The 22,688-nt window shown below is 46.8% G+C and overlaps 2 protein-coding genes across 3 annotated transcripts in view; one reads left to right on the forward strand and one right to left on the reverse strand.

The window, feature by feature from the left end:
• PRKDC (protein kinase, DNA-activated, catalytic subunit) overlaps window positions 1-2,482 on the reverse strand; it is a 184,307-nt gene extending 181,825 nt beyond the window's left edge. For both annotated transcript variants that reach the window (XM_003940866.4, XM_003940865.4), the window contains exon 1: window positions 2,317-2,482. In XM_003940866.4, coding sequence (XP_003940915.2) covers window positions 2,317-2,470 — 154 coding nt within the window. In that variant the 5' untranslated portion in view covers window positions 2,471-2,482. The remainder of the gene's footprint in view (window positions 1-2,316) is intronic.
• A 736-nt stretch (window positions 2,483-3,218) lies between these two features.
• MCM4 (minichromosome maintenance complex component 4) lies at window positions 3,219-22,142 on the forward strand. The gene is made up of 17 exons (XM_039464630.2): window positions 3,219-3,327; window positions 3,449-3,532; window positions 3,803-3,967; window positions 4,363-4,526; window positions 4,615-4,716; window positions 5,126-5,221; window positions 5,306-5,401; window positions 6,719-6,857; window positions 9,364-9,584; window positions 11,085-11,205; window positions 13,862-14,121; window positions 14,578-14,943; window positions 15,428-15,555; window positions 17,373-17,580; window positions 18,979-19,207; window positions 19,722-19,855; window positions 21,898-22,142. Exons 2-17 carry the CDS (start codon window positions 3,463-3,465, stop codon window positions 21,988-21,990), a joined length of 2,592 nt encoding a protein of 863 aa, XP_039320564.1. The 5' UTR covers window positions 3,219-3,327; window positions 3,449-3,462; the 3' UTR covers window positions 21,991-22,142.
• Window positions 22,143-22,688: the final 546 nt, after the last annotated feature.

Consider the following 22,688-nt stretch of genomic DNA (forward strand, 5'->3'; position numbering starts at 1 on the left):
CCAGTCGCTGGAGTCACACCTTGTGAATATGTTAACTGTACATGGCAAAAGGAAATTAAGCTTGCAGATGGAATTAAGGTAGCTAATCAGCTGACGTTAAAATGGGGAGATCATACTGGATTATCCAGAGGGTCCAATGTAATCACACAGCCCTTAAAAGAAAGAAGATAATGAGATCCTACTTAGTCATATGGAAAAAAAAAAAAAGGTAAGATAAAGATGAGTGGGTCATGGCGACAAGAAGGTGAGAAAGCAGAAGATTCCAAACCTCTGGTTAGGGGGACTTGACATGCTATTATTGCTGGCTTTGAAGATGGAGGGAAGGGAGCTGTGATCCAAAGAAAGGGACAGCTTCAGAAAGTATAGAATGTCAGGGCCCTCAAGCCTACAACCTGAATGAGTAAGATAACAGATCCTCCCAGGAGCCTTCAGAAAGAAAGCAGCCCTGCCTGGTGGTACTTTGGTTCTAGCTTCCTGAGACCTGTGTGGGATTCTGACTTACAGAATCCCTCTTACAATGGGAACTGTGAGGGTAACAGATCTATGCTGTTTTAAACCACTAAGTTTGTGGTAATTGCTACAACAGCAGTAAGGAACTAATACACTTCTCCTGGAATCTCTCAAGGGAAAGGAGGTATGCTGGCTGGGTGCAGTGCCTGTAATCCCAGCACTTTGGGAGACTGAGGTGGGCGGATCACCTGAGGTCAGGAGTTCCAGATCAGCCTGACCAACACGGAAAAACCATCTCTACCAAAAACACAAAATTAGCCAGGCGTGGTAGCACATGCCTGTAATACCAGCTACTTGGGAGGCTGAGGCAGGAGCATTGCTTGAACCCGGGAGGCAGAGGCTGAGGCAAGCCAAGATTGTGCTATTGCACTCCAGCCTGGGCAACAAGATCAAAACTCCATCTCAAAAAATAAAAAAGAAAGAAGATATGTTATAAATGGAAGGTATGCTTGGAAGTGCTTTAAAAACAAGTTGCTAAACAAAAATGAATTATAAATCTGAAACCCTGAGAAGAGAAAGTAATTATACAATGTTAGTTTTTTGTTTGATATTTCCCCATTGTTAATATATTCTTAACACATAGAATATGTAAGACACATATATATAGCATCTTTTTTTTTTTGACACAGAGTCTTGCCACCCAGGCTGGACTGCAGTGGCACGATATGGGCTCACTGCAACCTCCATCACCTGGGTTCAAGCCATTCTCCTGTCTCAGCCTCTCGAGTAACTAGGACTACAGGTGCATGCCACCATGCCCGGCTAATTTTTGTATTTTTAATAGAAACGAGGTTTCACCTCATACTGGTCAGGCTGGTCTCAAACTCCTGACCTCAGGTAATTCGCCCGCCTCGGCTTCCCAAAGTGCCGGGATTACAGCATAAGCCACAGCACCTGGCCACATACACTATGTTGTTTAAACTGCTTATGTTATTCCCACACCATATTCAGTACTAGCCTCTCCGGCAGAAAATTTCACCTAACTTTTGGTGAGATGGTGTTCTGGGCACAACATCCGCAAGAGGTCTGCACACTCGTGTTTTAAAGAAGGAATTACGGGAGTTTCCACACAATAAAATATTTGAATTTTTAAAATGCTGAAAAGAGGAATTTTTACTACAAAGGTGAAAAAGTTCCCACCCAGGCATTGCTAAATTAAAAGAACACCACGACTTCAATTATATTTTTTCAATTATTCTCAAAGTAGGAACAGCAAATACAAGGGTTTGGAAAGGAATTAGGCGAGATTCAGAAAGCAAATACTTTCTCTTGGCCGGGCGCGGTGACTCACGCCTGTAATCCCAACACTTTGGGAGGTAGAGGCTGTTGGATCATGAGATCAGGAGTTCGAGACCGCCTGACCAACATGGTGAAACCCCATCTCTACTAAAAACACAAAAAAATTAGCCGGGGGTGGTGGCGCGCCTATAATCCCAGCTACTCAGGAGGCGGAGGTTGCAGTGAGCTGAAATCGCGCCATTGCACTCCAGCCTGGGCGACAGAGCGAGACTCCATCTCACACACACACACACTCTTTCTCTGGCCTTCACCCGAGTCTGCATAGCAATGACTCCCAAATTACGGGTCGTTTTCACCAACTTTGGTTAAAAAATATCTTTCCTCTAATACTAGGAGGGAAAAACCAGCATGACAAATCACTTTTTATACACAGAAATTCCCTGAAGAACCTAAACGCTGTCGTTGAAAACATCGTCATCTAAACAGAAAGAAGCGCCGGGCTGCCCAGCTCCAGAACGACTCGGGAAGCCAGGACCGACCCGCGGCCCAGCTCTGACCGGTACCCACCCAGCAACGCGGGGCTGCCGCTCAGCACGCATTCCTGACCCAGACCGCGGATCAGCTGATGACCGGCCAGCGCAGCACCACAGCGGTCCGCCGCGGACAAGGTCTCCTGCAGCCGCAGCAGGGAGCAACGCACACCGGCTCCGGAGCCCGCCATGCCGCCGAGTCCCGCTCCCGCGCGTGCGCCCGCTCGGGCCGGACCCGGAAATGCCCCTGCGCGGGGGCGGGGCTACGGAGAGCGGCGGCAGGAACTTTCCCAGGGACCCCTGCGGGAGGGCCCCGGCCTGTAGGTACGGCTCTTTGGTCCGTGTGAACCACGAAACCTAAGGAGAAACGCCGTCCATCGGTCCGACCTGCGGAAGCAGATGGGGTGGCTACTTGGTATTGGAGTTGACGCGATAAATACCAGAGTCAGATAAAACAAGCGAGGGGCCTGGGTCAAGAACTCCAAGTTTATTCCTCAATAAAGAGTGACAAACGCGTCCGGCCGCGGTGGTGCCCGCCTGCAGTCCCAACACTTTAGGAAGCTGAGGCAGGAGGATCGCTGGAGTTCGAGGCCAGCCTGGGCAACATAACGAGACCATGCCCGCCCCGTCCTTAGCTTTTTTTTAAATTTTTTTAAAGTGACAAATGCATCTGTAATGTCCTTATTAGTCAAAAACGCTTAAGCGATAAAGAAGCACATGCTCCCCAGCCAACACTGGAGGAACACACCCCCGAGAACGGGTACTGCCGGACCCAGATTTCCCGCGAAAACGCCGCAGCGCAGGGGGTCAGACCATCTGGACCGAGGGGGTACTGAGCGAGGCCCGCTGCCGTGTCCCCCCTATCGGTGCGCAGTGGCGCCTCCCGGGGGCGGAGCCACGCGCGAGCGTCGCTGTGATTGGTGAGGCGCCGCCAGGGGCGGAGACGATTTTGCCGCCGGCGGGAACTCTGGGTCTCGCGGTTTGGGAGCTCGACCCTCCAGGTGTACCCGGAGCCCTGCGAGCATCTGCAAGCGGCCGCTTTTCACCGGTAACCGCGCGCCGGCGGGGAGGGCGTGGCGCGGAGCCGGCGGGGCTGTCCGCGCGGCGGGGCAGGGTGGGGAGGCCGGGCGGCTGGCGCGGCGCGGTGCGACCTTACCCTTATCGTGCAGGTACTCCGAGCACCATGTCATCCCCTGCGTCGACGCCGAGCCGCCGCGGCAGCCGGCGTGGAAGAGCCACCCCCGCTCAGACGCGTGAGTCCCTCTAGCCCGGCCCTCCACGGCCCCCTGGCGCGGGCCCTCCGCCCTCTCCCGCCGCAGGTGGCAGCGCTGGGTGGGTGCGCGGGCGGGGCGCTGCCCCGTGATGCGCACAGACACAGCAGTCCTGGCCTGGGTGCTGATTGCTCATATGTCACCGTTTGGTTTGGTTCAGTGGTGGGTCAATAGTGCCCCAAAGGACCGACAAATCCAGGAAGGCCGGATCTGAAAGTTCATGACCGTCTTTTCTGTTTTGTGTGACACAAGCTCGAAGTGAGGATGCCAGGTCATCTCCCTCTCAGAGACGTAGAGGCGAGGATTCCACCTCCACCGGGGAGCTGCAGCCGATGCCAACCTCGCCTGGAGCAGACCTGCAGAGCCCTGCCGCGCAGGACACGTTATTTTCCAGCCCTCCCCAAATGCATTCTTCAGGTGCTCGTCTGAAGATCTAGGTTATTCTAGGTGCCTGATACACAGCTGATGCTTCATCTGCTCGGGTTTACTAGTTTGATAACAGTGGTTGTCATAGTGCCTAAAGCATCCCCTCTGCACATGCGTGAGCATGTCCTGAACCAGAGGACCTGAAGAACAGAGCTGGGGGAATAGTAGTTTTAGGGCTTAGTGAGCAGAGGAAGCAGCTTCTCTTGTGCTTTTTTAATAGGACATTTAATAGTGCTCAGTTTCAACCACCGCAGGTTACAATAAATAATTCAGCTTACTGTTGCGATGAGATTAGATTACATAGATCAACAGACAACATTCTGTAGTTTGAAGTTTTGATATGCCACCAGAATTTCGTTATAAACCACCTAATTTTGTTTTTATAGCTATCCCTCTTGACTTTGATGTTAGTTCGCCACTGACATATGGCACTCCCAGCTCGCGGGTAGAGGGAACCCCAAGAAGTGGTATTAGAGGCACACCTGTGAGACAGAGGCCTGACTTGGGCTCCGCACAGAAGGGCCTGCAAGTGGATCTGCAGTCTGACGGGGTAAGTATGCAGTCTCCCGAAACCATCTTACGGCGGATATCACTTGGGTAACTTCACTGTCATGGTTCTGTCCTGTTTTTCTGTGTAGGCAGCAGCAGAAGATATGGTGGCAAGTGAGCAGTCTCTCGGCCAAAAGCTGGTGATCTGGGGAACAGATGTAAACGTGGCAGCATGCAAAGAAAATTTTCAGGTGAGCTCTATGTATTGAAATTCTTGTTTGGGTTCTGAAAATGTTCAGAGACAGTGGTGTTTGTAACCCATGTCTGAGTAGCCATATGACTAGGGGCAGATTTGTAGGTGGCCTAGAATTACTGATGTCTGTCTGATGTTTAGGAAGAGCTACTGTTGTGGCTCACACCTATAATCCCAGCGCTTTAGGAGGCCAAGGTGGGAGGATCACTTGAAGCCAGGAGTTTTTGATAGCAGCCTGACTGGTGTAGTGAGACTTCATCTCTAAATTAAAATTTTAAAAAGAAAAAGGAAGAAAAAATGTTATTTATTTCTGTCTCGTGATAGTGACATACTCATGACTTTGTGTGTTTTTAATAGTTGCTTGTTCCCAAATGCTATGTGCCTAATATTTTTCTCTTCATTTGAAGAGATTTCTTCAGCGTTTTATTGACCCTCTGGCTAAAGAAGAAGAAAATGTTGGCATAGATATTACTGAACCTATATACATGCAACGACTTGGAGAGGTAATCGAATTCTCTTTAAATTCCAGTTACGTGTTTTAAGATGATTACATTAGCGAAATATAACTTGTTATTTTTATCTTACAGATTAATGTTATTGGTGAGCCATTTTTAAATGTAAACTGTGAACACATCAAATCATTTGACAAAAATATGTACAGACAGCTCATCTCTTACCCACAGGTAAGAATTTGACTTTGACCTTGATGGATTTTAGTAACTGTCTAGAAAGAATGTTTCCAGATAACAGAAATTCCTCAGTAATGAAGAAAGTGTACACAAACACTTTAAGAAAAACCATGTATCATCTCCTTTGGCCGGGTGCAATGGCTTACACCTAGGATTCCAGCACTTTGGGGGGCCGAGGCAAGTGGATCACTTGAGGTTGGGAGTTAGAGACCAGCCTGACAAACACAGTGAAACCCTATCTCTACTGAAAATACAAAAATTAGCTGGGCATGGTGGTGGGGGCCTGTAGTCCCAGCTACTCAGGAGGCTGAAGCAGAAGAATCACTTGAACCCAGGAGGTGAAGATTGCAGTGAGCTGAGACAGCACCACTGTTCTCCAGCCTGGGCAACAAAGTGAAACTGTCTCAAAAAAAAGAAAAAACCATGTATCATTTCTTTTTAGGATGAACTTTTTTTTTTTTCACACTTTAATGTTTCCGAAAGTGACTTTTGTATTATTATCAATGACAGGTTATGGTTTAATTGGCAGTGTTTCTCTAGAAAAATTATGAATCTTACAACTGATAGCTTCTTGGGTTTCATGAAGTAAGTTATCTTAAATGGAAATATTTTAAACGCATTGCATACTTTCTGCTTTAAAATCATATATTTATTATACTGTAGACTTTTACTTCTAGCTCTCAGATTTGTTTTTATTAATGAAATATCAGCTCTGTTGACTCTGGGTGTAGGCTTTGGAGGAAAGCAGACTTGTTTTTTTTAAGTCTTGGTTTTGCTGATTACTAGCTGCATAAGCTTGGTCAAGTTCCTTAGCCAACCAAAAGCTGTTTCCTCATTTGTAAAATGGGAACTGTATGTTAACAAATTTGAATAAATATAATTTAGCTTACTTTGATATCATTTCATTATGGGGGGAAGATAATGAAAATATGAGATAAAAATATTTTCTTCTACTAGAAAGCATAAAATATGCCATTGTGGCCGGGCACGGTGGCTCAAGCCTGTAATCCCAGCACTTTGGGAGGCCGAGGCAGGTGGATCATGAGGTCAATCATGGTCTCGACCATGCCTGGTCGAGAAGGTACTTTCACGTAAATTGTTGAATGAAACCAAATGAGAGTATACAGAGGTAGATAGTTGAGTATACCTAAATTTGAAAACAGCATGTGAATGATTCTGTAGAGTAACATTTGCGGGGGCATGCCATGTTGTCTTGTTTTTATGCTTTGCTACTCTAACGTGGTTTTATTGTATTTAACACTGAGATATGAGTAAAAATACATCCTGGCATCTTGATAATTTATTTTACAGGAAGTTATTCCAACTTTCGACATGGCTGTCAATGAGATCTTCTTTGACCGTTACCCTGACTCAATCTTAGAACATCAGATTCAAGTAAGACCATTCAACGCATTGAAGACTAAGAATATGAGAAACCTGAATCCGGAAGGTAACGTATTTCATAGGATTATTTTTGTGGAAGGAAAATGCCTTGCATGAAAATAGCCTTGTTTCATCAGGAAACTATGAAAGAAGTCATTGGTGGTGGTAGTCAAGGTGACGGATTATAAATTGACAAAATAATGCAGATTCAGTTATCCTATATAATTATGAATCCACTATGCTTTTTAAATTTAATTGAAGTTTCTCTTATAAGAGAGAGGACTTGGCTGGGCATGGGAGCTCATGCCTGTAATCCTAGTACTTTGGGAGTCCAAGGCAGGAGGATCACTTGAGGCCAGGAATTCAAGACCAACCTGGGCAATAGAGCAAGACCCTGTCTCAAAAAAACAAAAAAAAAGAATCTAAATTTTTATTCCATAGTAAATAAGGAGCTATTAGTTCCTTTAGAGGAAAAGAGATTTTGCCACTGTTGAAGTTTGTGGGGGTTCTAATGTACAAGGCATATTAAAGTTCTGTTAGTAAACTTGGACAATAGCTAAAACACGGGGCATTAAGCCGTAACCTAGATAGTGGCCACAGGAGTGAAAGTATAAGACAAATATATTTGCCACGTATGAAGATTGCACTATGAAAGCTGCTAAAAAGCAGCCGGGCGCGGTGGCTCAAGCCTGTAATCCCAGCACTTTGGGAGGCCGAGGCGGGTGGATCACGAGGTCAAGAGATCGAGACCATCCTGGTCAACATGGTGAAACCCCATCTCTACTAAAAATACAAAAAATTAGCTGGGCATGGTGGCGCATGCCTGTAATCCCAGCTACTCAGGAGGCTGAGGCAGGAGAATTGCCTGAACCCAGGGGGCGGAGGTTGCGGTGAGCCGAGATCGCACCATTGCACTCCAGCTTAGGTAACAAGAGCGAAACTCTGTCTCACAAAAAAAAAAAAAGTAATAAATATCTCTAAATAAAATGTGCTAAGGGCACAAACAAATCAGTAACAAAGTAATATAGCCAGTGAACATGAGGAGGAATCTTTTTTTTCTCTTAAGAAACTGGCTCCTGACATCTTGATGCTGGGAACACGGGAGGAGGTAGAGCGCTGTTTGGTTGGGTAAGAGGGGTGCGTTTAAACTTTCAGAGGCAAGGCATTGTTACACAAAGATTGCCTGAGTGAGACTGGAGATTATCGTAGTGTAGAAGTCAAGAAATTGCCAAGTATTCAACTGATTTCAAAAGTTAACGAATTGCATTTTAAAGTAAAAGATTAGTGGCGAGGGAGGCAGGAAGGAATTGTAAATAGGTGGAAGGAAGATAGAATTAGATTCTAAGGCCAGACGCAGTGGCTCACACTTGTAATCCTAGCACTTTGGGAGGCTGAGGCAGGTGGATCACTTGAGGTCAGGAGTTCGAGACCAGCCTGGCCAACATGATAAAACCCCTTTACCAAAAATACAAAAATTAGCAGGGCATGGTGGCACGCTCCTAGAGTCCCAGCTACTCTTGGGAGGCTGAGGCAAGAGAAGTGCTTCAATCTGGGAGGCGGAGGTTGTAGTGAGCCAAGATCACAATTGCACTTCAGCCTGGGTGACGGTGTGTCTCCAAAAATATATATGTATGTATTTTAAAGACTTGAGGATCACTTGAGGCAGGAGTTTGAGATCATCTTGTGTGACATAGACTCCATCTCTTTAAAAAAATGAAAATTAAGAAATTAGCCAAGCACAGTGGCTCACACATGTAATACTAGCACTTTGGGAGGCTGAGGTGACAGGCTCACTTGAGCCTGCAGTGAGCTGTGATCGTACCACTGCACTCCAGCCTGGGCAGCAGGTTAAGACCCCATCTCAAAAACAACCAAATTGTAGAGGTCTCATGAATCAGTGGAAGGATAGGGTGATGTTTATGGCTAACAATGGCTAACCACAGACCAATACGGGGTAGCTTGTCTGAAACCAGCAGGGGAAATTAGTTGTGGCAGTACGACCTTCAAAGGGGGAAAGTTGTATGTCAGGGAAGGTTCAAATCATAGAGGAAACAAAGAGTGAAAGATCAGACCATCTAAGGGGTCCTCCTGTGTGAATAGTAATGATTAGGAAGCACAGAAGGCTTTTTCTCTTCCAGGTGCTCTTACTAGGCTTGAGGTACACTGACTCATTCAGTCCTCAGCTCTGGGGTGGGTGCTGATATCACCCTATTCTATAGAGGAGACAACGTACATAGAGAGAAGTTAGGGTCAGGACTCAGTTCGTACCATCTGGATTTTTCCCTGAGACAGCAGGATGACATACAGAGGGCTGCGTAAGTGAGGCGGGAGGCAGAGAGCAGGGTAGGCAGACAGAAGGGAGCAGGGGATGCCTGCTGGACAGGGACCCTGAGGAAGAAAGAGCCAGAGATCCGCTGGGCTTGAGAGTCTTCTGAAGATGTACCCTGAAGAAGACTGGACACAGAAAGAGCACCCTAGGCAGACTCATGGGCACCTAGTGCCTGCTTATGATCCCAGCCATTCCTGGACCTCTTCACCTCAGGTCCTGTGTGCTGATCTCTCTCCCCTCACAGATATCGACCAGCTCATCACCATCAGTGGCATGGTGATCAGGACATCCCAGCTGATTCCCGAGATGCAGGAGGCCTTCTTCCAGTGCCAAGTGTGCGCCCACACGACACGGGTGGAGATGGACCGCGGCCGCATCTCAGAGCCCAGTGTCTGCGGGCGCTGCCACACCACTCACAGCATGGCACTCATCCACAACCGCTCCCTCTTCTCCGATAAGCAGATGGTGCGCAGCCACGCTGGCCCCCCAAGCTGTGCTTTGCCTCTGTTCTGCCTCTGTCTGTATGCTCAAAAGGGCACTTTAACTTGTCACTTGGACCCTGAGCCTTGCTTCCCGAATGTCATCCAGCTCCATCCCTCTCTGATGGTGTGGGTTTTGTTAGTGGCCTGTGGATGCACAGAGCACACCTGACTGCACAGAGCATGCAAAGCCCCTGCTTCGGGCACTGTCCCTGGGCTGTTGCCAGTAGCAATGTTCGTTATCAGAGACACCATATTTCCATGAAAGAAAATCTTTTTCTACTGTAAACGTTAAACATTCAAGATCAGAATACATGGTTAAATGTCGTTCTGCAGCTTTTCCATCAGTGAAGGATGGAGGAATTTTTCTGAATTTTTTTCACAAATTTTGTTGTCTAAGAAGTTTGATCTTTTTCCTCTCTATTCATGAAATTTAAGATGAAGTTATTAAAATGATACAGAAATAAGTGAGGGGAAGGTAGAAAAGTGCGTATTTATCGTGATTGTAACTGTCAAGTTGATGTGGGAGGACAGGATTTGAGTTTTTGTGACGATGTGTGCACAGCTCATTTACTGTTGCATGGCACAGAGAGCTGGAGACAGAAAGGCAGGCACATGGCCTATTCTCAGAATCCTGCAGGGCTCCCAAAGTGGCTTAGAGAAAAGCCCAGCATCCTTAGGCCTCTCCGAGGGCACCTGGTTTGGGAAGGCCTTCCTCGACCCTGCTTTATTAAAAGCATCTCCGCCACCCCCGCTGCAGCTTCCTGTATTCATTCCTGTTTTGTTGCTCTTTGCTCTATTTGCCACTGTCAGATGTTATGTGCTCACTTTTCCGTGTACTATCTGTACCCCTGACCCCGCCCCCACACTCCATGAGGGAGGGAACTTTGTTCACTTTGGAGTCCCTGACACCTAGAATGGGCTCTGGCACAAGCCAGGTGCACCACAGACACCTGTTAGCTGAGTGGACACAGGCAGGGTTTGTGAGGTGCGCAGGTGCATCTGACAGTCTTAAGAGTGTGTGCAACAGCCGGGCGTGGTGGCTCATACCTGTAATCCTAGCACCTTGGGAGGCTGAGGCAGGTGGATTACCCGTCAGAGGTTTAAGACTAGCCTGACCAACATGGAGAAAACCTGTCTCTACTAAAAATACAAAATTAGCTGGCTGTAGTGGCACATTCCTGTAATCCCAGCTATTCGGGAGGCTGAGGCAGGAGAGTCGCTTGAACCCAGGAGGTGGAGGTTACAGTGAGCTGAGATAAAATAGAAAAAGTGTGCTGCTTCACCCAGGAGATCTAGAAGTAACTTCTTAAATAATGAGAAACATGGACAAACATTCATGCAGAGATACGTATCATAGACTTACATGGCAAAAACAGGGATTGCAAGAGAAGGGGTGGCAACCATAGTACAAAGCAGTACAAACACATGCAGATTTTGTCCCCCTGCACTCTCTGTGGCCCACATGTTCTCTGTTGCTCTTCAGATCAAGCTTCAGGAGTCTCCGGAAGACATGCCTGCAGGGCAGACACCACACACCGTCATCCTCTTTGCTCACAATGATCTCGTTGACAAGGTTCAGCCTGGGGACAGAGTGAATGTTACAGGTAAGAGTGTAGGTTTGTGCCAGCATGTGAGCATGTGTCTTGCTTTCAGTGCTGCACTTCATTGAGTCACTGGGCTCGGTCCCAGGTTGATTGGAATGGGCGAGTTCTGCCTCCTGTTGTCACTGCATGTCTTTGAGACTGTGGGATATATCCCCACTTTGTCTGCCACCTTTTTAACTGAGTCCCACAGCCCAGCAGTATGATACTGTTCAGTTCTTCCTGAACTTGAGTGTTGGAGCTCATGGTTCCTGAGGTCACTCGCCTCTTGCTATCTCAGTATCCTGGAGTTATGTGTGTCTTTAGTGCATACTGTTCGAATCATGAGAGAACAGCCTCAGACGGCTGGAATGGGTCAAGTTTTGAGTTACGCCAGCAGCTCAGAGAAGTATCACCAGTGCTGGAGTTTTTATTTGTTTTTTTGAGACAGAGTCTCACTTTGCCACCAGGCTGGAGTGCCCTTGTGCGACCTTGAAGGTGGGTTTTTTTTGTTTGTTTTTTAATTTTTTTGAGACTGAATCTTGTTCTGTTGCCAGGCTGGAGTGCAGTGGTGCGATCTTGGCCCACTGCAACCTCTGCCTCCGGGATTCAAGAGATTAAGAGATTGTCCTGCGTCAGCCTCCCAGAGTAGCTGGGACTGCAGATGCACACCGCCACAGCTGGCTAATTTTTTGCATTTTTAGTAGAGGCAGGGTTTCACCATGTTAGCCAGGATGGTCTTCCACCCCTGATCTCGTGATCCACCCACCTTGGCCTCCCTAAGTGCTGGGGTTACAAGCGTGAGCCACTGCACCCAGCCCACAGGCCAGAGTTTTAAACAATGTTTACTTGTTTCCCAAATGTACAGCCAAGGGTTAACATTTGTGTATTACAGAGAAGAACAGGTAAGAGCACCTGTTTCCATGTGCAAAAGCACGTGAGGTTCAGAGACACATAGGCTGCGGTAGCGCAGATGCCACAGTAAATGATGACCCAGGACCCAGGTCCCCTCTTGCCATGAGAGTGCTGTTAGCACAGCACCACATGAGTGTGGCAATCTTTTTGATTCTGTAGAGGAACAATGGATTTTGGTTGGGGGCGAGGGAGACGGCAGCATAGTCTTCATTGATGGGCAGGGAGTGCCTGGATCTGGTCCTGAGCAGAGGGCCTGGGGCATGCTGTACATCAGCTCCTGTTTTCAATGAGGCAGTACTCCCCGTTTCTTCCCCAGTGTAAAGTCCCACAGTTGTCACTAGCAGTCTTCAGTTGTAAAAGTACTTGTAGTCATTGAGAATTTGAAAGAATGCGTAGTCTTTAGTGAATGACATGCGCCATTTCCAGTCCTGCCACCCTGTAACCTTCAAAAAAGTATTAGTCCAATATTTTAGTTTCCTAACCTACAAAGTGGAGTTAATGTGATGATACATGTGTGAGAGTTGTCTGGGGCCAAGGGGCTGTAGAAAGTGCTGTGTAGAAATGAAGTAAGTATCAATGCTGTTCTGTGAGATCATCACGGGTCTCTTTAAACATAATCTTCTATCCCTAGTCTGTATTGGAGTGAAGAGTAGCATATATTCTAAGAATGTGTGTAAACTGATTTGTTGTGTTAAACAAGAATTACGCTGACCCACTAAATAAACAAGGACAGTGCTCGGTGCCATTGCGTTGTGATAGCTGTAAGGGGTAAGGGTCAGACTTTCTCCAAAAGCTGCCAGAATCATCCTGAAGTCCAAGGCTTCTGATGTGAAACCCAGAAAACATGAATATCATATGAGACTTCGTGTGGGGAGACTGGCTTCTGGGAGGATGTGATTGGCATGCTTTTGTGGGGCAGGAGATGAGGACCTAGTCTAGTCTCAGTGGCTGGAGGATTTTAGCATTTTGTTGCAGTCAGGTAAGTGCTAGGCAGATTCTGTACACTCAACTTAGGGAAGCAAAAATACTGCTTATCGAACACACAGTGAACCCAGCATGGAACTAGAAGCACGGCAGGTCCATTTCACCCTCAGAGCAACTGTATGCCTGTGAGCGTGCTCACATAGCTGCAGCCGCCCCAGAGCACTGCTGACAAGTGGACCCAGATGAACACATCCTCAGGTCCATCATTTGCAGAAACCTGGGTTCTTTCTCCCATTTTTTTTTTTTTAAGATGGAGTTTTGCTCTTGTTGCCCAGGCTGAAGTACAATGGCATGATCTCAGCTCACCACAGCCTCCAACTCCCAGGCTCAAGTGATTCTCCTGCCTTAGCCTCCCAAGTAGCTGGGATTGCAGGCACGTGCCACCACACCAGGCTAATTTTGTATTTTTAGCAGAGACGGGATTTCACCATGTTGGCCAGGCTGGTCTCAAACTCCTGACCTCAGGTGATCCGCCCACCTCAGCCTCCCAAAGTGTTGGGATTACAGGCGTGAGCCACCACACCCAGCCAACCTGGGTTCTTTCGAGTTTGTCCGTTTCTTGCTGCCATTTCCCCACTTGCTCAGAGGGGGCGGGAGCTTTGCAATGTGGGACTGAGTCCGGGGCTTGGGAGGGTCATGGAGGAGATAGTAAAGCTCACCTCCTCCAGGGCCAGCCCAGTATAGTGCCTCACCCTAATGCATTTGTTGCCTAGGCTCGTTGCTGAGCCACTCAGAGGAAGACATGGGAAAGTAAAAGTGCATCTCCTGGTTGTGCCCCCAGGCATCTATCGAGCAGTGCCTATTCGAGTCAATCCAAGAGTGAGTAATGTGAAGTCTGTCTACAAAACCCACATTGATGTCATTCATTATCGGAAAACGGATGCAAAACGTCTGCATGGCCTCGATGAAGAAGCAGAACAGAAACTCTTTTCAGAGAAACGTGTGGAATTGCTGAAGGAGATTTCCAGGAAACCAGACATTTATGAGAGGCTTGCTTCAGCCTTGGCTCCAAGCATTTATGAACATGAAGATATAAAGAAGGTAACTGGATTTTAAACTAGGCATTGGGATTTACAGTTCTTTGGGATCAAATAGTATAAACATCCATTCCATCCCTCGAGCCTTCCGCCATAAAGGGCATAAGTCGTGGCCTGTTAGAGCAGGTGCAGGCATCCTGATGTGCCATTTGTGGAAGAGAATCACAGCATTGTCTGTCCACATCTCTGCTCTGAGCTTAGGTTTCTAAACAGAAGAGGCCACACAGTGTCAGAACAGGGACTTGGATGGCCACCATTCTGGCGCAATGATAGGTGCCGATGAATAAATTGGTCTGTGATAACTTAGAGCACATCAAGCACTTTCACGAGCCTTTTTATGCTTTCCTATTTCTTAATTGTAGTTCTTGAAAAGAGAAAAGTATCTGTAAAGTTTAAACTATGTCTCAGTTATTATGCAGAAAATGAATGTTCAGACATGTCTGTGTGTTTGATATTTTAGGGAATCTTGCTTCAGCTCTTTGGTGGGACAAGGAAGGATTTTAGTCACACAGGAAGGGGCAAATTTCGGGCCGAGATCAACATCTTGCTATGTGGCGACCCCGGTACCAGCAAGTCCCAGCTGCTGCAGTACGTGTACAACCTGGTCCCCAGGGGCCAGTACACATCTGGGAAGGGCTCCAGTGCAGTTGGCCTCACTGCGTACGTAATGAAGGACCCTGAGACAAGGCAGCTGGTCCTGCAGACAGGTGCCCTTGTCCTGAGTGACAACGGCATCTGCTGTATTGACGAGTTCGACAAGATGAACGAAAGTACAAGATCTGTATTGCATGAAGTCATGGAACAGCAGACTCTGTCCATTGCCAAGGTAAGTCGCCTTCTCCACTGTCAACGCGGACATGTTTAAAGTGTGTGGATCCTTGAAAGACAGCATCTGTAACTGTGCTGTGCTACTTTGGTTCTAACTTGGGGAGATCGGTAAGTGCTTTTCACATCATATTTCAGCTAAATCTCTATGTATCTTCTACAGGGTATCAAGTTTTGTCTTTTTTACTCTACCAACCCACTGGTGTCATGTTCAAAGAACTTGAGTTTGTCCTAAAGCTCTTGCAAGGGGCTTGCTTTCTGAAAAAGACGTGGGTATAGCACGCACTCATCTAAACTCAGTCCTTGACATGAACCTGAGGACAGGGCTTATCCAGGTGAACTGCTGAAGTCAGTGAGGGCAGCATGGCTCAGGCAGTAGAAATGCAGCAGAGGGAATATGGGTTTAATAGGTGATCAGGCGAAGGCAGTGCTTGTTATTGCTAGTGTCAGAGAGTGGCTTCTAACTGCACTGTTTTCTCTAATAGGCTGGGATCATCTGTCAGCTCAATGCACGCACCTCTGTCCTGGCAGCAGCAAATCCCATTGAGTCTCAGTGGAATCCGAAAAAAACAACCATTGAAAACATCCAGCTACCTCACACTTTATTATCAAGGTATTAAAACAGATTTTTATTTTGTTCGTTTGTATAATATTCAGGATGAGATCGAAAAGGAGCTACTAAGATTCAGCAACTGCTAAGCCAGGCACGGTGGCTCAAGCCTGTAATCCCAGCACTTTGGGAGGCCGAGGCAGGTGGATCACAAGGTCAAGAGATCAAGACCATCCTGGTCAACAGGGTGAAACTCCGTCTCTACTAAAAATACAAAAAGTTAGCTGGGCATGGTGGTGCGTGCCTGTAATCCCAGCTACTCAGGAAGCTGAGGCAGGAGAATTGCCTGAACCCAGGAGGCGGAGGTTGCGGTGAGCCGAGATCGCGCCATTGCACTCCAGCCTGGGTAACGAGAGTGAAACTCCATCTCAAAAAAAAAAAAAGATTCAGCAACTGCTAATGGAAACTCTTCACTCTGATTAAGATGTTTCAAATTTGGTTGGTCATGGGTTTTCGAGGCAAGGATGGTGTATGCTCTCATTTGTTTTTGAACCATTTGGGGTATCTCAATCCCATGCTGTTTTCACATGGCTGTCACTCACTACCCTTAGTCCTAAAGCCACCACTGAGAATCGGCAGAGGACAACTCTGTACAGTAGATGAGGCTCCGAAAAGTTAGATTCATTAAAGAGCAGTCACATAATCTTCACTCTCAGCCCCACTACAAATATTGGACATATCTCATAAGCGGATTTTAGGTTTTAATTATTTGCCTTTTTTTTTTTTTTTTTTTTTTTTTTTGAGATGGAGTCTCTTTCTGTCACCCAGGCTGGAGTACAATGGTGCGCTCGGCTCATGCAACCTCCACCTCCCGGGTTCAAGCCGTTCTTCTGCCTCAGCCTTCCAACTAGCTGGGATTATAGGTGTGCACACCATGCCTGGCTGATTTTTGTATTTTTAATAGTTTCTTCCAAAAAAAAAATAGTTGAATGTGCTTTCATTCAAATCTTTTCATCATCATTCAGGTGCAGTAGCTCACGCCTATAATCCCAGCACTTTGGTAGGCTGAGGTGGGTGGATCGCTTGAGCTCAGGAGTTTGAGGCCACCTTGGGCAATATGGTGAAACCTCGTTTCTAATTTTTAAAAAAATCAGCCCGGTGTGGTGACAGGCACCTGTAGTCCCAGCTACTCAGGAGACTGAGGAAGCCCAAGAATTGCTTGGGCCTGGGGGACAGAGGTTGCAGTGAGCTGAGAGGGCTCCACTGCACTCTAGCTTGGGCTACAGAGTGAGACTTCATGTCAAAAAAAAGAAAAAGAAATTCTATCATCAAAATTACAGTAACCTTTCCCTAAGGGAAGTAAGTCTTCCCTTGACTCATCTGCTTGGTCCCTAGTCGTTCCCTGGGCAGACCTAAGGGACAGCACAGGGTGAGCAGGTTGGATGGATGCACACGAAGGCTCTTTCCAGACCAGGCAAAGACGCTTCTCCCTGGGGGCGCTCACAGGGTGCACATTCACTGCACATCTGTGGTGCTCGAGCAGTCTTTAATACATTGTTTGCAGGTGTATTGGTGTCTCAACTAGAAAAACAGTTGTTTCATTTTGTTTTTTTGAGACAGTCTCCCTCTGTCACCCAGGCTGGAGTGCAGTGGTGCAATCTTGGCTTACTGCGACCTCCACCTCTCAAGTTTAAGTGATTCTCCTGTCTCAGCCTCCTGAAAAGCTGTGATTATAGGCATACTGCTAATTTTTGTGTTTTTAGTAGAGACAGGGTTTCACCATGTTGGCCAGGCTGGTCTTGAACTCCCAACCTCAGGTGATCCACCCACCTCGGCCTCCCAGTGCTGAAAAAAACAGTATTTTTACTTTGTTTTCTTAGGTTTGACTTGATCTTCCTCATGCTGGACCCTCAGGACGAAGCCTACGATAGGCGTCTGGCTCATCACCTGGTCGCACTGTACTACCAGAGCGAGGAGCAGGCAGACGAGGAGCTCCTGGACATGGCGGTCCTGAAGGACTACATTGCCTATGCACACAGCACCATCATGCCACGGCTAAGTGAGGAAGCCAGCCAGGCTCTCATCGAGGTAACCCAGCTGAGAAAAGGCTTACTGTGCCTGTAGCCCACAGCATTAATGTGACTGCCCAGCCATCTCCTTTAAAACATTAATTATTGGCCGGGCGCGGTGGCTCAAGCCTGTAATCCCAGCACTTTGGGAGGCCGAGGCGGGTGGATCACGAGGTCGAGAGATCGAGACCATCCTGGTCAACATGGTGAAACCCCGTCTCTACTAAAAATACTAAAAATTAGCTGGGCATGGTGGTGCATGCCTGTAATCCCAGCTACTCAGGAGGCTGAGGCAGGAGAATTGCCTGAACCCAGGAGGCGGAGGTTGCGGTGAGCCGAGATCACGCCATTGCACTCCAGCCTGGGCAACAAGAGCAAAACTCCGTCTCGAAAAAAAAAAAAAAAAAAACATTATTTTCCTGCTGATGGGTAAAAAACAAAATTATGAAAACATTAATTATTTTGTTAATAACATACTGTTTTTTGTTTGTTTGTTTTTGAGACAGAATCTCGCTCTTTTGCCCAGGCTGGAGTGCAGTGGTGCAATCTTGGTTCACTGCAGCCTGCACCTCCTGGGTTCAACCGATTCTCTTACCTCACCCTCCCAAGTAGCTAGGATTACAAGTGCCCACCATGACTCCCAGCTAATTTTTATATTTTTAGTAGAGACAGCTTCCTGGTGCTTTGATGAACTTTACATCCTAACTGAGCTCCCAAAAATGCTAAGATGAAAGTTGCAGACATTATGTAACTTTTTGTGTCATAGTCTTGGGGTGGTTCATGAGGAAATAAGACTGTGTCACCTGTATGTGAAGTTGATCCAACTTACCTTTGCAACATTCTCCCAGCAATCCTTTTGTGTCCCATCAAGTGGATCCCTAGCCAGGGGTGTAGACAGGATTACTGTCCCTGAGCGCTTTTCTCAGACAGGCCCTGATTGGCCCTATGAGTCCTCAGAGCCTGCTCTTCTGCCCACACACCACATGCCTTTCCTCTGTCACACCATGTCCATCTCTGTTCTTTAAAGCCACGTTAGATGCCACCCTCTGCAAGAAGTCTTCCTGAGTGTTTCCCAGTTGGAATATGTTCACCCACCACTGCTCACTGGACATGGAATTTCTGTAGAAATCTCTGTAGACGTACCATCTGATGTGCTCTGGGGCCCAGGACCAGATCTGAGTTTAGTCTATTTAACAGAAGCTTGAGTGTTCAAAATTCAATCACAAAACTGAAGTTATCATCAAGCTGTTCTCCTGCCTCAGCCTTCCAACTAGCTGGGATTATAGGTGTGCACACCATGCCTGGCTGATTTTTGTATTTTTAATAGTTTCTTCCAAAAAAAAAATAGTTGAATGTGCTTTCGTTCAAATCCTTTCATCACCAAGGAAGTTTGCTTTTGTTTTTCTACCTACAATAGGCTTATGTAGATATGAGGAAGATTGGCAGTAGCCGTGGAATGGTTTCCGCGTACCCTCGGCAGCTAGAATCATTAATCCGCTTAGCAGAAGCCCATGCTAAAGTAAGATTTTCTAACAAAGTTGAAGCCATCGATGTGGAAGAGGCCAAACGCCTCCATCGGGAAGCTCTGAAGCAGTCTGCAACTGACCCCCGGACTGGCATCGTGGACATATCTATTCTTACTACAGGTTCGTTATTCTCAGTGAACGGAAAAGCTTTTGAAAATAATTTCAACATGTGAGTAGTTCATATGTTAGATTTAAGCTAACAGCTAAATCATCTGAAACAAGTTCTTAACCTTCTTCGGATTAGGACTCCTTTGAGAATCTGATGAAAGTTGCTCCTTAATCATCTCTTAATAAAAATATTCACTGATACAGAGTTTGTGTATAGTTTTAAGGAGATTGTCTCCTTGGCTGTCTGGCCAGTTGTGTTAACCCATTTTAAAGAAGTTGTGTGTTTCCTAAGCAGCAGCAGCTGCTTGCTGCATAAATAGGTAGACTGTTTCCATGGAACAACTAGTGGCTTAGAGAAAATCTAGCAACTGGTAGCTTAGAGAAAATCTGAAATCATTCACAACTCATTCCTTTCAAATGTACTCAGCCCCTGTCCCCTTACCCTTCTAGGTAATACTACCAAAGGAATGTTTTTGAGAATTTGAAACATAGCAATAATGTTTTCATTGATTTCTTTTCAAATCAGGGATGAGTGCCACCTCTCGTAAACGGAAAGAAGAATTAGCTGAAGCATTGAAAAAGCTTATTTTATCTAAGGGCAAAATACCATCTCTAAAATACCAGCAACTTTTTGAAGACATTCGGGGGCAATCTGACATAGTAAGTGTTTATATGTATTTTTTGTTTGATAGAGCTTTCTTTTTTTCCTTATGCTTTTGGTTTTTTACCTTTATTTGTTTATTGAAAAGTAAATATAGATAAGAATAAAGAAAAGGAAGATGAACCCTAAGCCCATCATCAAAAAATAATCACAATGAAATTTTTCGGCCAGGCGCAGTGGCTCACACCTGTAATCCCAACACTTTTGGAAATGGAAACAGGTGGATCACTTGAAGCCAGGCGTTTGAGACCAGCCTGACTAATGTGGTGAAACCCTGTCTCTACTAAAAATAAAAAAATTAGCCGGGCGCGGTGGCTCAAGCCTGTAATCCCAGCACTTTGGGAGGCTAAGGCGGATGGATCACGAGGTCGAGAGATCGAGACCGTCCTGCTCAACAAGGTGAAACCCCGTCTCTACTAAAAATACAAAAACATTAGCTGGGCATGGTGGCACGTGCCTGTAATCCCAGCTACTCAGGAGGCTGAGGCAGGAGAATTGCCTGAAACCAGGAGGCGGAGGTTGCGGTGAGCCGAGATCACGCCATTGCACTCCAGCCTGGGTAACAAGAGCAAAACTCCATCTCAAAAAAAAAAAAAAAATACAAAAATTAGCTGGGTGTGGTGGCACATACCTGAAATCCCAGCTACTCAGGTGGCTGAGGCAGGAGAATTGCTTGAACCTGGGAGGCAGAGGTTGCAGTGAGCTGAGATTGCGTCACTGCACTCCAGCCTGGGCGACAGAGCGAAACTCTGTCCCAAAAAAAAAAATTGTTGGTCAGACATGGTGGCTCACACTTGTAATCCCAGCACTTTGGGAGGCCAAGGTGGGCAGATCACAGAGTCTGGAGTTCGAGACCAGCCTGACCAATATGGTGAAACCCCGTCTCTACTAAAAATACAAAAATTAGCCAGGCATGATGGCAGGCACCTGTAATCCCAGCTACTCAGGAGGCTGAGGCAGGAGAATTGCTTGAACCCGGGAGGCGGAGATTGCAGTGAGCTAAGATCGCGTCACTGCACTCCAGCCTGGGTGATAGAGCGAGGATCTGTCTTAAAAAAAAAAAATTGCGCCGGGCGCGGTGGCTCAAGCCTGTAATCCCAGCACTTTGGGAGGCCGAGGCGGGTGGATCACGAGGTCGAGAGTTCGAGACCATCCTGGTCGACATGGTGAAACCCCGTCTCTACTAAAAATACAAAAAATCAGCTGGGCATGGTGGCGTGTGCCTGTAATCCCAGCTACTCAGGAGGCTGAGGCAGGAGAATTGCCTGAACCCAGGAGGCGGAGGTTGCGGTGAGCCGAGATCGCGCCATTGCACTCCAGCCTGCAGCCTGGGTAACGAGAGCGAAACTCCGCCTCAAAAAAAAAAAATTGTTAGGCCCTTTTCATAGTTGTTACAAATAAAAGTTTGTTTTAGGCCGGGCGCAGTGGCTCATGCCTGTAATCCCAGCACTTTGGGAGGCCGAGGCGGGTGGATCATAAGGTCAAGAGATCGAGATCATCCTGGTCAACATGGTGAAACCCCGTCTCTACTAAAAATACAAAACATTAGCTGGGCATGGTGGTGCGTGCCTGTAATTCCAGCTACTCAGGAGGCTGAGGCAGGAGAATTGCCTGAACCCAGGAGGTGGAGGTTGCGGTGAGTCAAGATCGCGCCATTGCACTCCAGCCTGGGTTACAAGAGCGAAACTCCGTCTCAAAAAAAAAAAGAAGTTTGTTTTAGGCATGAAATACTCAGGTGTTCTTTTGTAAATAAGTAAGGTGAGTTGTTGAGTGAGAAGAACTATGCTGGCTTTCAGCACCGGTTCACTTTCCATGGCTGTGTTGTCACTGAGAAGGCAGAGTTGATAGTTACAACGTGGACTATACAGACGCCAGCTCTACCATATGGACTCTCTGGACACGCCACTCCTGATTTAGAGTATAAGGCATGTGTATACCCATCAAAAAGAGAAGACTCCGGGTGGTAGTTTAAAATTACCGTGTCTCTCACAGGTAAAGGAGGGGATGTGTGAAATACTTATTTTCTTTCCCTTCTCCACAGGCAATTACCAAAGATATGTTTGAAGAAGCACTGCGTGCCCTGGCAGATGATGACTTCCTGACGGTGACCGGGAAGACCGTGCGCTTGCTCTGAAGCCCCGTGAGCAAGGCTGCCTGCATGTCCTGCTTGCTGCACACATGGGTGCGGCGTGCAGCCCAGTTAACTGCCATCAATGTAAATAGAGTTTAAAGTCATGGTTTGGCTACATAAAAATTTTCTAACTTAGGTTCAATATTTGTAGTAAAGCGTGTGTTTTATTTTATTTTTTACATTATAAATAAAACTACTATGCTGGCCAGGCATAGTGGCTCACGCCTGTAATCCCAGCACTTTGGGAGACCAAGGCAGGTAGATCATGAGGTCAGGAGTTCAAGACCAGTCTGGCCAACATGGTGAAACCCTGTCTCTACTAAAACTACAAAAATTAGCCAGGCATGGTGGCAGGTGCCTGTAATCTCAGCTACTTGAAAGGCTGAGGCAAGAGAATCATGAACTCAGGTGACAGAGGTTGCAATGAGCTGAGATTGTGCCACTGCACTCCAGCCTGGGTAACAGAGTGAGACTCCATCTCAAAAAAAAAAAAATACTAAGCCAATTTTCAAACATACTTTAGAAATTACTTTCTTCAAGTGCCATTTTATTTTTATTTTGTTATCTGGCATTATTTTTCATTAAGAAAAAAGCTGGCCAGGCGCGGTGGCTCAAGCCTGTAATCCCAGCACTTTGGGAGGCTGAGGCGGGTGGATCATGAGGTCGAGAGATCAAGACCATCCTGGTCAACATGGTGAAAC

Source organism: Saimiri boliviensis, chromosome 15, assembly GCF_048565385.1.
Source record: "Saimiri boliviensis isolate mSaiBol1 chromosome 15, mSaiBol1.pri, whole genome shotgun sequence".
Classification (NCBI taxonomy): domain Eukaryota; kingdom Metazoa; phylum Chordata; class Mammalia; order Primates; family Cebidae; genus Saimiri; species Saimiri boliviensis.

Excerpts from the sequence above, each read along its gene's own strand:
- MCM4 (XM_039464630.2), top strand. The coding sequence starts at position 3,463 with ATGTCATCCCCTGCGTCGACGCCGAGCCGCCGCGGCAGCCGGCGTGGA. Across the intron at positions 3,533-3,802 it reads AGCCACCCCCGCTCAGACGC|CTCGAAGTGAGGATGCCAGG; the intron begins GTGAGTCCCTCT and ends GTGTGACACAAG. Across the intron at positions 14,944-15,427 it reads AGACTCTGTCCATTGCCAAG|GCTGGGATCATCTGTCAGCT; the intron begins GTAAGTCGCCTT and ends TTTCTCTAATAG.